At 41.2% G+C, this 12,789-nt stretch overlaps 2 protein-coding genes across 4 annotated transcripts; one reads left to right on the forward strand and one right to left on the reverse strand.

Annotated features, from left to right (window-relative positions):
- Positions 1–4,119: 4,119 nt before the first annotated feature.
- Positions 4,120–7,375, reverse strand: rpl32 (ribosomal protein L32). The gene is made up of 4 exons (XM_046395700.1): positions 7,238–7,375; positions 6,397–6,497; positions 6,105–6,286; positions 4,120–4,291 (listed from the first exon to the last, which is right to left on the reverse strand). Exons 2-4 carry the CDS (start codon positions 6,490–6,492, stop codon positions 4,162–4,164), a joined length of 408 nt encoding a protein of 135 aa, XP_046251656.1. The 5' UTR covers positions 6,493–6,497; positions 7,238–7,375; the 3' UTR covers positions 4,120–4,161.
- Positions 7,376–7,573: 198 nt separating this feature from the next.
- Positions 7,574–12,605, forward strand: ssuh2rs1 (ssu-2 homolog, related sequence 1). 3 transcript variants are annotated; one of them, XM_046395697.1, is made up of 13 exons: positions 7,574–7,717; positions 7,968–8,029; positions 8,564–8,665; positions 9,158–9,233; positions 9,412–9,541; positions 9,697–9,757; positions 9,869–9,990; positions 10,079–10,141; positions 10,233–10,315; positions 10,441–10,533; positions 10,669–10,774; positions 11,778–11,885; positions 11,979–12,605. In XM_046395697.1, exons 1-13 carry the CDS (start codon positions 7,707–7,709, stop codon positions 12,117–12,119), a joined length of 1,158 nt encoding a protein of 385 aa, XP_046251653.1. In that variant the 5' UTR covers positions 7,574–7,706; the 3' UTR covers positions 12,120–12,605. The 3 variants fall into 3 exon arrangements, with proteins under 3 accessions (XP_046251653.1, XP_046251652.1, XP_046251654.1); XM_046395696.1 differs by lacking the exon at positions 7,574–7,717 and adding an exon at positions 7,724–7,877; XM_046395698.1 differs by lacking the exons at positions 7,574–7,717; positions 7,968–8,029 and adding an exon at positions 8,172–8,337.
- Positions 12,606–12,789: the final 184 nt, after the last annotated feature.

Here is a 12,789-nt window from a genome sequence, read left to right on the forward strand (position 1 = left end):
TGCGCTTGACTGGGTGTCTGACTCCATGATGGGGCAGATACCAAGTTCTTCCTTCAGGTGGTTCACATTCAGCACTGTTGACTGGAACTGCGTAGCCTTTCTTCACAAGGTCTTCCATAAATGCAACATACTCTGCACGATAGTCTACATCCTTAATGAATCTTTTTCTTAAGTTCAGTGCACGTTGCTCTGCTACTGGTCTGTTGTTTGGCATGCACAGCGATTTGTTTCTTAATGGAAGGCAAATACTGTAGTGGCCATCTTTCAATTGTGTAGACTGAGACACCATGTTCATAAATTGGTGGTCTTCTTTTGACATTTCAATGTCTTCACTCTGTCCCGCATCGGGAAAGTCCAGCTTGAATTGTTGGTGCCAAAGCTCCTCTAGCCTGGCTACTGAGATTCGGTTAGCTGTTACTGCCGGTGACCTAGTTCTCAGTCCATCATTTCCTCCTTTAAGAGGTCCGTTGACTGTCCAGCCCAACGCTGTTCTCACAGCATATGGCCCGTCGTTCACGCTACTCACCACCTGAAGTGGTTCCATGGCCTTGGGAATGTTAGCGCCGATTAGCAGTCCTACTCCTGCTTCAACGGCTGGAAGCTTCACCTCCTGTAGGTGAGGCCACCTACTGACATCCTCTTGGCGTGGGATATTATCCTTCGTCACAGGAATGGCCTTCTGGGAAAACACCTCTGAAAGCTCAATAAACTGGTCACCTTCCAGGTTACTGATTTCCAGTCCTGTCACTATGCGTGTGTTCACCACAGATTCATTCCCCATGGTTCGCAAGGAAATATTTGTGCGGCGTCCATTCAGTTTCAGCTCTTTCATTAGTGACTCTGTAGCAAAGGTAGCGGAGCTGCCTGGGTCCAAAAATGCATATGTGGTCACTATCTTGGTTCCTTTCTGTGCCTTGACTTGGACCGGAACGATGGATAGGAAGCAATCTTCTTTACCGGCCCCGGTGACACTGCATAGTTCAGATGCTTGAACAAGAGCGTTGGTGACGGCTTGCTCATCTTTGCTTTCTTTGTCTTTCGACATTTCTTCCTTTGACTCTTTGAAAGTGATGTGCAGCAGTGTCGGATGTGAACGAGCACACTCTTGACACTGAGCCTTTTCCGTACAGCTGCTACTCATATGGCCATGTTTCAAGCATGCAAAGCACAGCCCTTTACTTCTCAAAAACTCTAGCTTTTCCTTGTGTGGCTTCTTCTTGAATCCTCTGCAGACCGCTAAACTGTGATGCTCTCCGCTGCAGTGTAGACATGGTTTTGCATGGGCATCCACTGATTTTGTTTTGTTATCTGTTGAGCATTCGTTTTCCTTCTTGCCTTTGTTTTCTGCTGACAAAGCAATGGATGTTGTGAAAACCTTCTTGGATTTTGCCATGTCTTTCTCTTGTGCCTTTGGCTTCTGTCGAACTGAGTCTTTTGTGTTGATGGTGTTGTCTTTAATGTTCCCATAGAGAGGGTGTAGTAAATACTTCACTTGTTTGTTCACAAACGCAACAAAATCCTTGAATTTGACTCTTGCCTTTGTTCTTTCTTGCAGGTCGCAGGCGTACTTTCTCCAGGATTCCTTCAGCTTGTAGGGTAGCTTGTTAGCTAATGCCTTGATGCAGGCTGCATTGTCCAAGTCTTCCATGTAGCTAATATCTGCCATTGTGTTGGAGCACCCAGTTAAGAACAATGCAAATGACTGTAGCGCAGCGCCATCTTCTGGTTTGATTGTCTGCCAGTCCACTGCTTCCTTTAAGTATGCCTCTGCAATCCTGTAGTCATCACCAAAATATTCTTGCAACATTTGCTTTGCTTTGGCGTATCCTATTGAAGATGGCATGTGAATGCAGCTCTTCACCAACTCATGTGGCTGTCCACTTGTGTATTGCAACAAGAACTGCAGACGATCACTGTCATTCTCAGTACGGCTTTCAATGCCATGTTCAATGGATCTAATAAAGGTTTTAAACTCCAATGGGTCTCCTTTGAATGTTTTAATAGTGAGATCAGGAAGTAGAGATGCTTTGTGATTCCTCACTAAGTACTCTGTGACATTAGCCTGTTATGTTATGGCTCGGCACAAGCTATCCAGCACAACTGCCTCACTTTCATTCTTTTTTGCATCAGTTGCGTTTACTTTAGGTCTAACAGGCAAGCTTTGATTAAATGCATCAGATTGGGATTGGGAATAATTCAGAGCTGGCGTGTCATGTTGTGGCAATGTGAGTGGAGTGCTTTGCACTGCTCCTTTGTCATCTGGAGCATCAGACTCACAGCTGCTCACACCGTCTTGCTCATCTTCATATCTTTGTAAAACCTCCAATTGTGCATCTGTTTCAGCTAATTTTGTTTGAATTTCATGCATTTCTTTCTTAGCTTTAATTCTCCTTTGCTCTGACTGGAGCTCTGCTTCCTCCTGTTCAATGGCCAATTTTTCCCTTATAGCTGCTGCCTGAGCTTTTAGGGATGCACGCAGCAACTCAGTTTTCATTTTGATTGAGCAAGTTGACTTTATGGTTGAACGTCGTGAACTGGACCTTTTCGTGCGCACAGACCTGCTACCAGTTCGCTCTGAACCACATTCCTGTTTCTTTGCCTGTTCATCACATTTCATAACGTCTTTCATCCAATTTTCACATCTCCAAAAGAAATCTGTCATTGAGGCTTGTTTGGGCTCAAAATAATTGGCTTGGTTTTCCAAAAATTCCTCCTCACTCATATATTGCTGCAAACTGTAATTTATGTCTGTAAATTCGGTCTGCAAACCACCGAAGTCGACACGCAGCTTGTTCTTAACGAGGTCAGCATTCGCGTCGTCCGCCATCAGTTCCTCGAGCTGCTTGGTCATGCTAGTAAGCTGGGCTAGCTTGCCTTTACGTGCATTCAACAGCCTGGTTTTATGATCTTCCGTACCCTTTTCTGTCATTTTTACTGCTCGTTTATATTCTGATCGTTCCATGACAGTTTAAATCTTTCACGTTTACATCCGTTTGCAACTGTTTAATAATCAGCTTTCCGTTGCATTCCACTTTGACATTCGGCAGATAGACGTCCTTTTGAATCCTAACTGACAACACGGCCAATCCGTAGCAGCCTTTTAACTTACAGTCGTCGTCTTCTTTCGAATGACAAACCTCCAAATCCGTGCAGGGTTCTTCTGTTATCGTTGTCCTTAATCATCCAGTCCGGTTTTGGCATCCAGTAGTCCGTGTAGAGCGAGTTTTTTGACTGAAAATGTAGGTTCTTATCGTCCTTATTGAAGTTTTTAGCTTGACGCTCGTCTGACTCTCTTGCATCAACAGGCTCCAAAAAATAAATCCACGAATCCACTTCTTGATTTTAACTGTTTACTTGAAAACTTAAAGCAACATTACAAAACATAAAATATGTCCACAAAATTAAGACTTGCAGGCGTTAAGATAGAAAACGAGAGCGAAAGCAAGAGCGAGAACGAGGTCAAAAAACTATTTTACTCCAATCTTCCTTTCCTAGTCCAACTGACCCCGCTCCCATGGCAACCAAGGTCACATTCACCCCACTGGTGGTTCCCCTAAATGTCAAAATAAAAGCGCTCTCTTACCAATATACATCACTGAAATGCACATATGTAAATAGTATTTACATCTTTTTCCAATCATGAAATTACAAATTATATTTCTTATTTATAAATTTGTATCTTTTACATGAAAACTATTTTAACTAAAATAAACTGCATTTAGGCTCCTACATGGCCTATTCCATTTATAATATGGGTCAACACTCTTCTTCAGGCATCTTGCCCCTTTTGTTCTGTTCCAGTGGCCAGTCATCTGGAAGGAGGTGAGGAATAACCCCATTTGCCAACAGGAGAACACAGCAGGCTCTGCAGCCATCAGTGTAGACGCCAACTCATGTATAAAAGCATTCTGTACTATTTTGACGCCTGCAGACCATGCAAAAATAGCTTTAATCTCTGAAGTATGACCCAAATGAACTACCATTTATAACTCCCTGGTCACTCCGACATCTGTTATTACATATTTTCCTTTCTGAAACAAGATATCCCTCCTGTATTACTATGTGACTTTAAATGCAAAAAGAAAATGTAAAAAGAAAAAAAAAAGATCAAAGAGCCACTTTTCTATTTTGAAATAGAAACATTTATTGTAAATAACCAGGTTATTCGTTCTCCTCACTCCTGAGCCTGGCGTTGGGGTTGGTGATCTTGATGGCCAGCTGAGCTGCCCTCTCCACAATCAACTTCCTGTTCTTGGAGGACACGTTGTGGGCGATCTCAGCACAGTGAGTCCTATGGGGGTAGAGGGAAAGGGAAAGATTAAGTTAATGGAAAAGCACGCATGTTCTTGCTGCCCAGTTTGCATCTTTAAACATACAGTAAATAAACAATCATGTTGTCATTAATCCTCTACATAAAGAAAACGCAGCCACAATTGAAATTTCTGAATCAGCCAGGCAAAGGGAAGTGATGACAACACACCAACTTAAGCCGCACTATGCTGGAGCACCAAGCCAAAAGAAATCATGCAACTAATAATAAACACTGAAGATGATGAATTAAGAGTAGCCAATAAACATGACAAATTATAGTAAGAAAAACTTGACAAGACAGAAAACATTCCTGTATCCATCAATAGTACTTTGACATTACGCTTCCAAATTTTCACTTTACGCATCTTAAGTTTTCCCCTCATCCAAACCCAAACGGGGGGGGGCTACAGTCAACATTTGACGTTATCTAAACTATTGATACAACACCTGTGGCCAGTTAAGAAAGCAGCACCACCATATCTGGAATAAACTGGATTGCAGATCATCGATTAAAGCAGCTCAGTGAGCTAAATTTCTGCTCAACACTCAATATTTTTTTTTAACTCCAGCTGATTATCTTGACTGCATCCCAGCAGTAAACATTTCCTCATTATAAACTGGCATTTTGAAAAATCAGTGTGTTCAATAACAGTGCCTGGCTACTGAACTGTTTACTTCTGATTTTTGGACAATGTTGACCAGCAACGGTCTACTTGCTCTTGTGCCAATTAACAGGATGGAGTTATAGGCGCATGTTGATGAGTGATCTCGGTGAATTATCTCACCTTGTACAACTTTAAATTATACACCTGTTGATTCTAAATGCATGTTACAATCTGCAGACATTTGATGGACACTGGGCGAGGTGCTATTTTGTAGGGCTAAGCAATAAATAAATTTTTAAAAATTAACAGGATAACGTGACAGCAGTATTTAAGAGACTGTAACACCAAACACCAAAAACTATGAATGACATCATTAACACAAGATGATGATTTTTCTTCTTTCTTTTTTTTTTTTTAACAATTACAGAGCACAGAAAACAAATAGGACAAATCAAGGGACATGAATTGTGTACCCAAATGCATCTCTGTAAAATTATACAAGTGCGAAATGCAAGCATTTATACCCCATTAACTGTGGTAACATCTCTCTGTCACTCAGCTGTACTGTCTCATTGAACAAACTGAATTTTAGGCAGCAGATTATTGTCTAGTTGTGAAAAGATGAACTATGGACTTACACAGGTCTGCAGTTTATCATACAAGTTTACACCTTTACAAAGCCCAAATATTTGTCACATGAATTTCAGCAGCTCACAGTAGCTTCTAACCTTCTTTTGATAAGATCTAAGAGGGTTCTTCTGCATGGTTAGTGATCACAACTTTCAACATTTACTCTATTTCTCAGTGTTTAATAAAACCTTAACCTAACAATCAATATTGTACTGGGGATGAATGGACTTTCTTTTACGGTGATTGGCTATTAAAAATCTATATCTGAAAATCCCAACAACAATAACATAACTTCATAAAAGAAACAATGTTACAGTTAGTCAAGAAGGCAGTAAGGTCATAAATTCATTCAAAAGCTGCCAAATATAAAATGCATATTTTCTTCCGAAAGCTTTAGTCAAACATTTGCACTGGGACTTCAAGTCACCCTTGCTATGCTGAAGATGCAATATCCCAGCAGGTATCTCAAAATCTGTGCAAGCAGAACACACTTTGCGCAAGTCTAACACAATTAACTCTGGTAGAAAAAGGAAAAAGTAATCTACATTATTAACTTACTTGTTGCTCATCATCAGGACTTCAAGCTCCTTGACATTGTGGACCAGGAACTTCTTGAAGCCAGTGGGCAGCATGTACTTGGTCTTCTTGTTACTACCATAACCAATGTTGGGCATCAACATCTGACCCTTGAACCGCCTGCGGACCCTGTTGTCAATACCTCTGGGCTTACGCCAGTTTTTCTGTTGGCCACATCAAAGATATTCAACAATTAATTCCAAGTACAATGTTGCAAATAAAAGCAGGGGTCCAGCCCAGTGGAGCATGTGTATCATGTCATACTGTTTCTTACCGCAATCTTCACATATCTGTCAGACTGATGGCGAATGAACTTCTTGGTTCGCTTTTTGACAATCTTGGGTTTTGTGAGGGGCCTGAGGGCTGCCATGGTGACTGAGGACACAAAAACGGAGGTTACAACCATATCGGTGTGCTTATTGTAATCAGAATTGCAGCACTACACCTCAACTTGCTAAATAATAGGAAGAATTTACTAGCACAAGCTACTATGAGTAGGTGAACAAACGTAAGAGCTGTCAGAAACTTCCGATGTTAGTGTTCAGGTCCCTGCAATTAACTGACGGCCACATTTCTAGACATTAGGTCTCACTAACAGAACGATCGAGACTGAAACCAAGCAATAAGTAAAAGTATAAAATGATTTTTCTATGACGTGAAACTTGAGGTAAACATGTGAGCCAACGTCAGCTAGCTAGCTAGCTAGCTACTTCGGTGAATTCAATGTTTAGCCAACTAGATAGCCATGCTACTCTGCTTCATGCACTCCAACAGTGTCCAACAGTGTGCTCGGAACAAAAACAGGTTCGCATGTCTAATGTTGCAAATTTGAAGTTTATATTTCAAAATGATCATCTGCAAGCCACGCTGTACAAAGGGCCTTTACTGAATAACCTTAATACAACCATTTTCACGGAGAGAGCGCTAGCAAGCACTCAGTCGGTGTAGGAGCAAACACCTCGCTCCAGCACGACACATTTCAGACGGTATACAACGATAACATAGTAAATTTTATCTGGTATATACTCCGTGGATGTCTATAATTGATAAAACATTTCAGCATGATCAAAAAGAGCCACAAATATCACGGATTATCATAGATTGCATTGACTCACCCGCCGATGAAAATCCAAAGAGGGATCTCAACGTCGGCGGAAGGAAAGAAAAGGACTTCCGTGAGTGCTGCAAAGGCTTATGGGTACTGTATTTTATCAGCGTGTCGCACTTACAGGCGCTTGTTGTCCACAGGTATTAACCTCCTTTCTCATAGTATTTCCATTAAAATAAAACAACTGTAAATTCACAGTGTTGTTCCCTTAATGTTAGATAAATTTTGGATAAAGTTGTACGTACAGCTGTATCCCCATGTATTATTTTTCATGAAATAGATTTGTGCGTACTTCCTGAACGGATGAGATGTTTTGGGGGGGACATGGGGGAGGAGGGGGGGACTTTCTGTTCTTCTCTAAACTGGGTGGGCTCGTAGTCATAAGGGTTGATCTGTCGCATAGCTGTCGCATCGCTGTAAAGCTGAACCAAGAACAGAAGTTCCTGTTTAACAAGAGAACGCGGTAGTTGACTGACATGTTTCAAAGGTGGGTGGGGTAAGATAAAAGGTAAATCATCTGCTCTTTGTCACATGATGATTTCCGTCTGCTCGTGAGTGGAGCACGTAGACTGAACACTTGGACAGTTTGTATTTTCTGGTTTAGTTGTTTTCCAGCTTTGTGAAATGGAGAATCAGCCTATTTTGAGGTGAGCACGTGTGTGTTTCACTCCAACCCGAATGTGGTGCGTGTTGTTTTCCACTTCATCGGCCTAACTTTCGTTTCCTCTTACTTACAGCCAGAATCGCACTTATGGGGTTGCCAATCCTGGTTATATACCAGCAGCAGAGGGGACACCTGGTAAGAGACATGGAGGTTCAATTAACGTTTGTCATAACATGGATGTTTTTACAGCCTTATAATACGTTTCCGTTTGTACGGTTCAGTGCACAGCACATACACAGTCAGTCGCACGTCTAGATGACGTCATTCGTACGTGCAGGTCGTTTGAGGATTTTGACATTACGCTAGGCTGCTGGGTTCGTGCGCGCTACTAGTCTGACAGAAGTTGCAGACGACTGTTTTTTAAATGTTAGATAGATAGACTAACTTTAGTGTAAGACGTGTAAGACGTCCCGGAATGTTTAACGATCACACAGAGGGGCAAGGTAAGTCACTCACTCACGACTCTGTTTTTTGTGTTGACGTAAACATGTTTGAGTACCCAAGAACTCAGCGGGATTCACTGAGAAGATGAAGTGATGCGCGTTAGGGTCCCAAACCCGTTTTCAGTAGGCTAGTCGTTTGTGTAATGTGTGAAAACTTTACAAGATTTAACCTTTAAAAGTCTACTTTCATACACATAACTGAACTGGTTATTCTGGTTTGTTTTAGCAATGTTTGCCCCACCCACGGGAAACTTCCAGGGCCCCAGCGCTCCTCCGGCCAGCATGTTTGACAGCGTGCCTGGCTATGAAGGAACAGTGGCTGGAGGAGGTACAGTATGCTGCACGTTCTCCTTAGTAGTCTTGTTGGAACAAACAATAGTTCATATTCATATTACTGTCGTACTGTCATATTCACTCACAGATCTCTGTATTAGCTGTTGATCCAGCTTTGCCACTTATTCTGCCTTTACTATATGTTATTACAGTGGTTGTGTTGTACTGAACAACATTATGTTGACATATATTTCGACATCCCCCCCCCCATGTCTGTAAATGAGGTGACTAATACATTAGAAACACCTCTCAATATAATGCAGTGCAGTGCACCAACAACACTGCTGCAAACTACATCCACAACCATGCATCTATGACAGTGTCAGTCAATACTTATCATTTTACTGTGTGTAAAGTTAGAATGTATGGCTTTATGACTTGTATTTGTGGTGTATCTAATAAAGTGGCCACTGAGCTTATATCAAGAATAGTTACTTTGAGGATAAAGCAATGAAGCGGGACAAAAAAAGTATAATATCTGCTGTAGGTGGATTTCTTCCCCCTCCCATGCCTGCTTTCCCAGTTCCTCAGCCTGAACCTGGACCTCAGCAACCAGACTGGAAGTAAGGCTCAAACTATTTTCTTTTAGTCAACACTTAGTTTATTACAGAACATTTTCTGTAACTTGTTTGAAGATTACTGCAATCCAAGCACTTCATATGCCAAGAATGAGAACTCACACTTCCTCTTAAGAGATCAGAGCACATGACACACAGTAACTCATTCTCTCACTGCTGACAGCATCCCATCAATAAGTGAAGATACCGCCCGGGAGGCATTTATCCTGTTTGCCTCCAGCAAGTGCTGCTACAGTTCAGCACCAGCAAAGGATGGTGTGATCACAAGCATGGAGGCATTCAATACCTACAGGGTAAGAGGACAAAAAAAATCAGTAAATGTAATAGCTTACATAGTCCTTTTGGGGGTTCAGACTAACCAAAGTAAATGGTGGCAGATCATTAAATACAACCAGAGAGAAGATGCAAATTACTCTTGTTTGTTTTCTCCACCCCTGCTTTGTTTTAGTACCGCATGGAAACATTCACTGAATCAAGATCTACAGAGTGGAGTCATGAGCCATACAATGGTTAAGTACAGTTACCCTGTGAATCAGTCGCATGAGCTGGATTTTGTCTTCTGCTGCCAGTCAGCTGTTCAGCAACACTGATAATCTAACATGTTGCTTTATTTGGATCAGGCCAGCCAGTGGATGCATTTTCACAACCATCTCCAGGGCCTTGGGACATTCCTGCTCAAGTTCCCAGTTTTTTTGTGGATAGTAAACAGGTTATCAAGGTTCCCTACACATCGTCTGTTAAGGTATGTTATATAGCACACTTTTGGAGAGGAAAAAGCTCCTGTAGCTGCTTTTAGGCATTTTTCCTGATAAGAAACTTTTCATACACAGAGCTGCCACGCTTGTGTGGGAATGGGGAGGAAACCTTGCAAAGACTGTGCCGGTGCTGGTAATGTACGTAATTTCCACAGGCTTCATTTAAACATTTACTTTAGCTTTTAGTGAGTTGATCTGATCATGTGATTTCTTTTCTTGCTCCTGATAGAAAGTTTGTTGGGTGTGCAATGGGTCTGGCTTCCGTCATGGAGATGATCGCTGTCACCACTGCAATGGCAGAGGAAGGGAAAAGTAAGCGTTACCCATTGTATCTTATAGATTTCTAATGACCTACAGCATAAGTGACTGTAAGTTCCATACAGTTTGTGCTTCTTCTGAAAGATACTAATAGTTCTAAAACATTATTCTTTTTACAGTTGCAGCCACTGTCACGGACAAGGATCGAGACCATGTGGCACATGTCGTGGAAAACAGCAGCTTCTGGTCTACATCAATCTCACTGTGAAATGGTGCTGCTTCCTCGGCAATGTTTATCTGTCAAGAATGTCTGACTTAACTTAAAGTGTTTCTTGATATTCTGAAGGTCATCAACATTTAGTGTTACTTTACTGGATTTTTTCTCTTTTTCATGTACATGTTTTCAGGACCAACAACTCTGATAGCTATGTGGTGGAACAGTCAAGTGGACTGCATTTGGACAACCTTACCAAAGTGTCCGGGAAGGAGCTTTTCAGAGACTCTCAGTACATGGTAAACATTTCTCACTTTATCAGGGAGCCCAAGATGTAAGTGTGGCAAGATTCTATATTTTAATACATGAAACATGCTTAGATTACTTACTCACTTACTATTTTGCTTGTAGTGACACAGTTGTTCCACATGTACACTATATAGACAAAAGAATCCAGACACATCTCTTTATAGGACTGACTTTCATGGGTTGGGCTCGGTCCCTTACTTCCAGTAAAGGGAAGTCTTGATCCTTCAGCATGCCAAAACATTTTGGACAATGCTATGTTTCCATAAAGACATTGTTGGATGTGTTTGGTGTAGAAGAACCTGACTGGCCTGCTCAGACCCCTGACCTCATCCCCATTGAACCCCTTTGGGTTGAACTGGAACAGCAATTGCTAGCCAGGCCTTTTGGTCCAGCATTAATGCCTGACATCACAAAAAACTGAATGAATGGGTCAAAAATTCCCAACTTGTGGAAAGCCTTCCCAGAAGAGTGGAAGCTGTTATAGCTGCAGCTCCATGTTAATATCTATGTATTAAGAATATTATGTCATTAAAGTCCCTGTCAGTGAAATGGTCAAGTATTCCCATACTTTTGTCCGTATAGTGTACCTTCACTTTTATATATTGCCTATATACCTATATAATAAACTTGCTGACTGTTAACAGAGGATGCCTTTCAGATAAGTTCTAAACAAATCTTACACACTCTGGAGGAGCTGATGAATCTTTTTGGCTTCAAGACAGTTTCCTTCAGTTTTCTGCATGCGATTGCAGTTATTGTGTTATGGGCTCTCAGTGCCACTGAGATGTAGATGATCACACAGAAACTCTGTGGCTGAATGCATTTGCTGTGATGGAGCATTGAAGCTGCTTCTGCTGACATTCTCCTTTCACTATCCAGCATATGTACTGTGTAGACACTGCATGAGACCTAATACTGAGCGTTCTTCCAGAGGTCCTAGTTGTTTGTGTAAAATTTCCTCTTAATTAATATTTTTCTGATTACCTTGTGCAGGTGTACCCAGTGATAGGCTTTCCAGATCCTGCGGTGGTGAATGCAGCACAGCGTCTTGTCAGTGAACACCAGGCCAAGTACTCTCAGACATCACGCATTCTACAACAGGTACTGTTTCAAATACGGTCCAGCACTGGTTACTGGTCATGGTCTGCTTTTGTGTTTGTGTAACATGCTCATATTTGCTTTCTTTGTCTGCAGCGTCAAACCATAGAGCTGATCCCTGTCACGAAGGTGACCTACACATGGAAAGGGAAATCACACATTTACTTTGTTTATGGGAATGAGTTCAAAGTTAATGCAGATAACTATCCTGCTACTTGTTGTTGTACTATAATGTAACTGCAATGGTTGTGTATGAAGGTTTGTTCCTTTTCAGATCATTGGTTATCTAAATAAGTTTTAATTACAATTCTTCTACTGATTAATGGGGAGTTCTCTGACATATTCACAGGTATTTAACTTATGAACTCCCAACAAGGAAGTGGAACTGATGAAGCCTCTTGAACAAGCAGTCTTCAGTTCTACACAGAAAGTCATTTTGTCTTTCACTAGCCACTAACCACAAGATAATTATGGTTAGACAGTCATTTTTATTGTTATATGCATGCACTATAGAAAATAACTGCTTACTGATGCACATTGATACACATTCCATGAATCCTTTATGTTTTTGCTTTTATATGGCAGCAGTGATTTTTATCATCAGTGACAACTTTTTAAAATTTTATATGGAATATTAATGTTTTGAAGCATTTATACTTTTATTGCTAGTAATCCGTTATTTGTCATGGCAAAAGTTTTTATTATGGCAGCAAATCTCTAACTCAACTGAAATCTCTTACAGAAGAAAACTATGTAGTACTTTGTAATAATTCCTCTGTTTGAATAAATGGTATTTTGCAATGTTTTGTTGGTGAATCGTTTCGTCATAAAAAGTGGACCGTCGCTTGTGAAACGACGTGTAGAGCGTGTTCGCCATAATGATAATAAACCGTGGACACAAAGCTGC

This window comes from Scatophagus argus, chromosome 8, assembly GCF_020382885.2.
Source record: "Scatophagus argus isolate fScaArg1 chromosome 8, fScaArg1.pri, whole genome shotgun sequence".
NCBI classification, from domain to species: domain Eukaryota; kingdom Metazoa; phylum Chordata; class Actinopteri; family Scatophagidae; genus Scatophagus; species Scatophagus argus.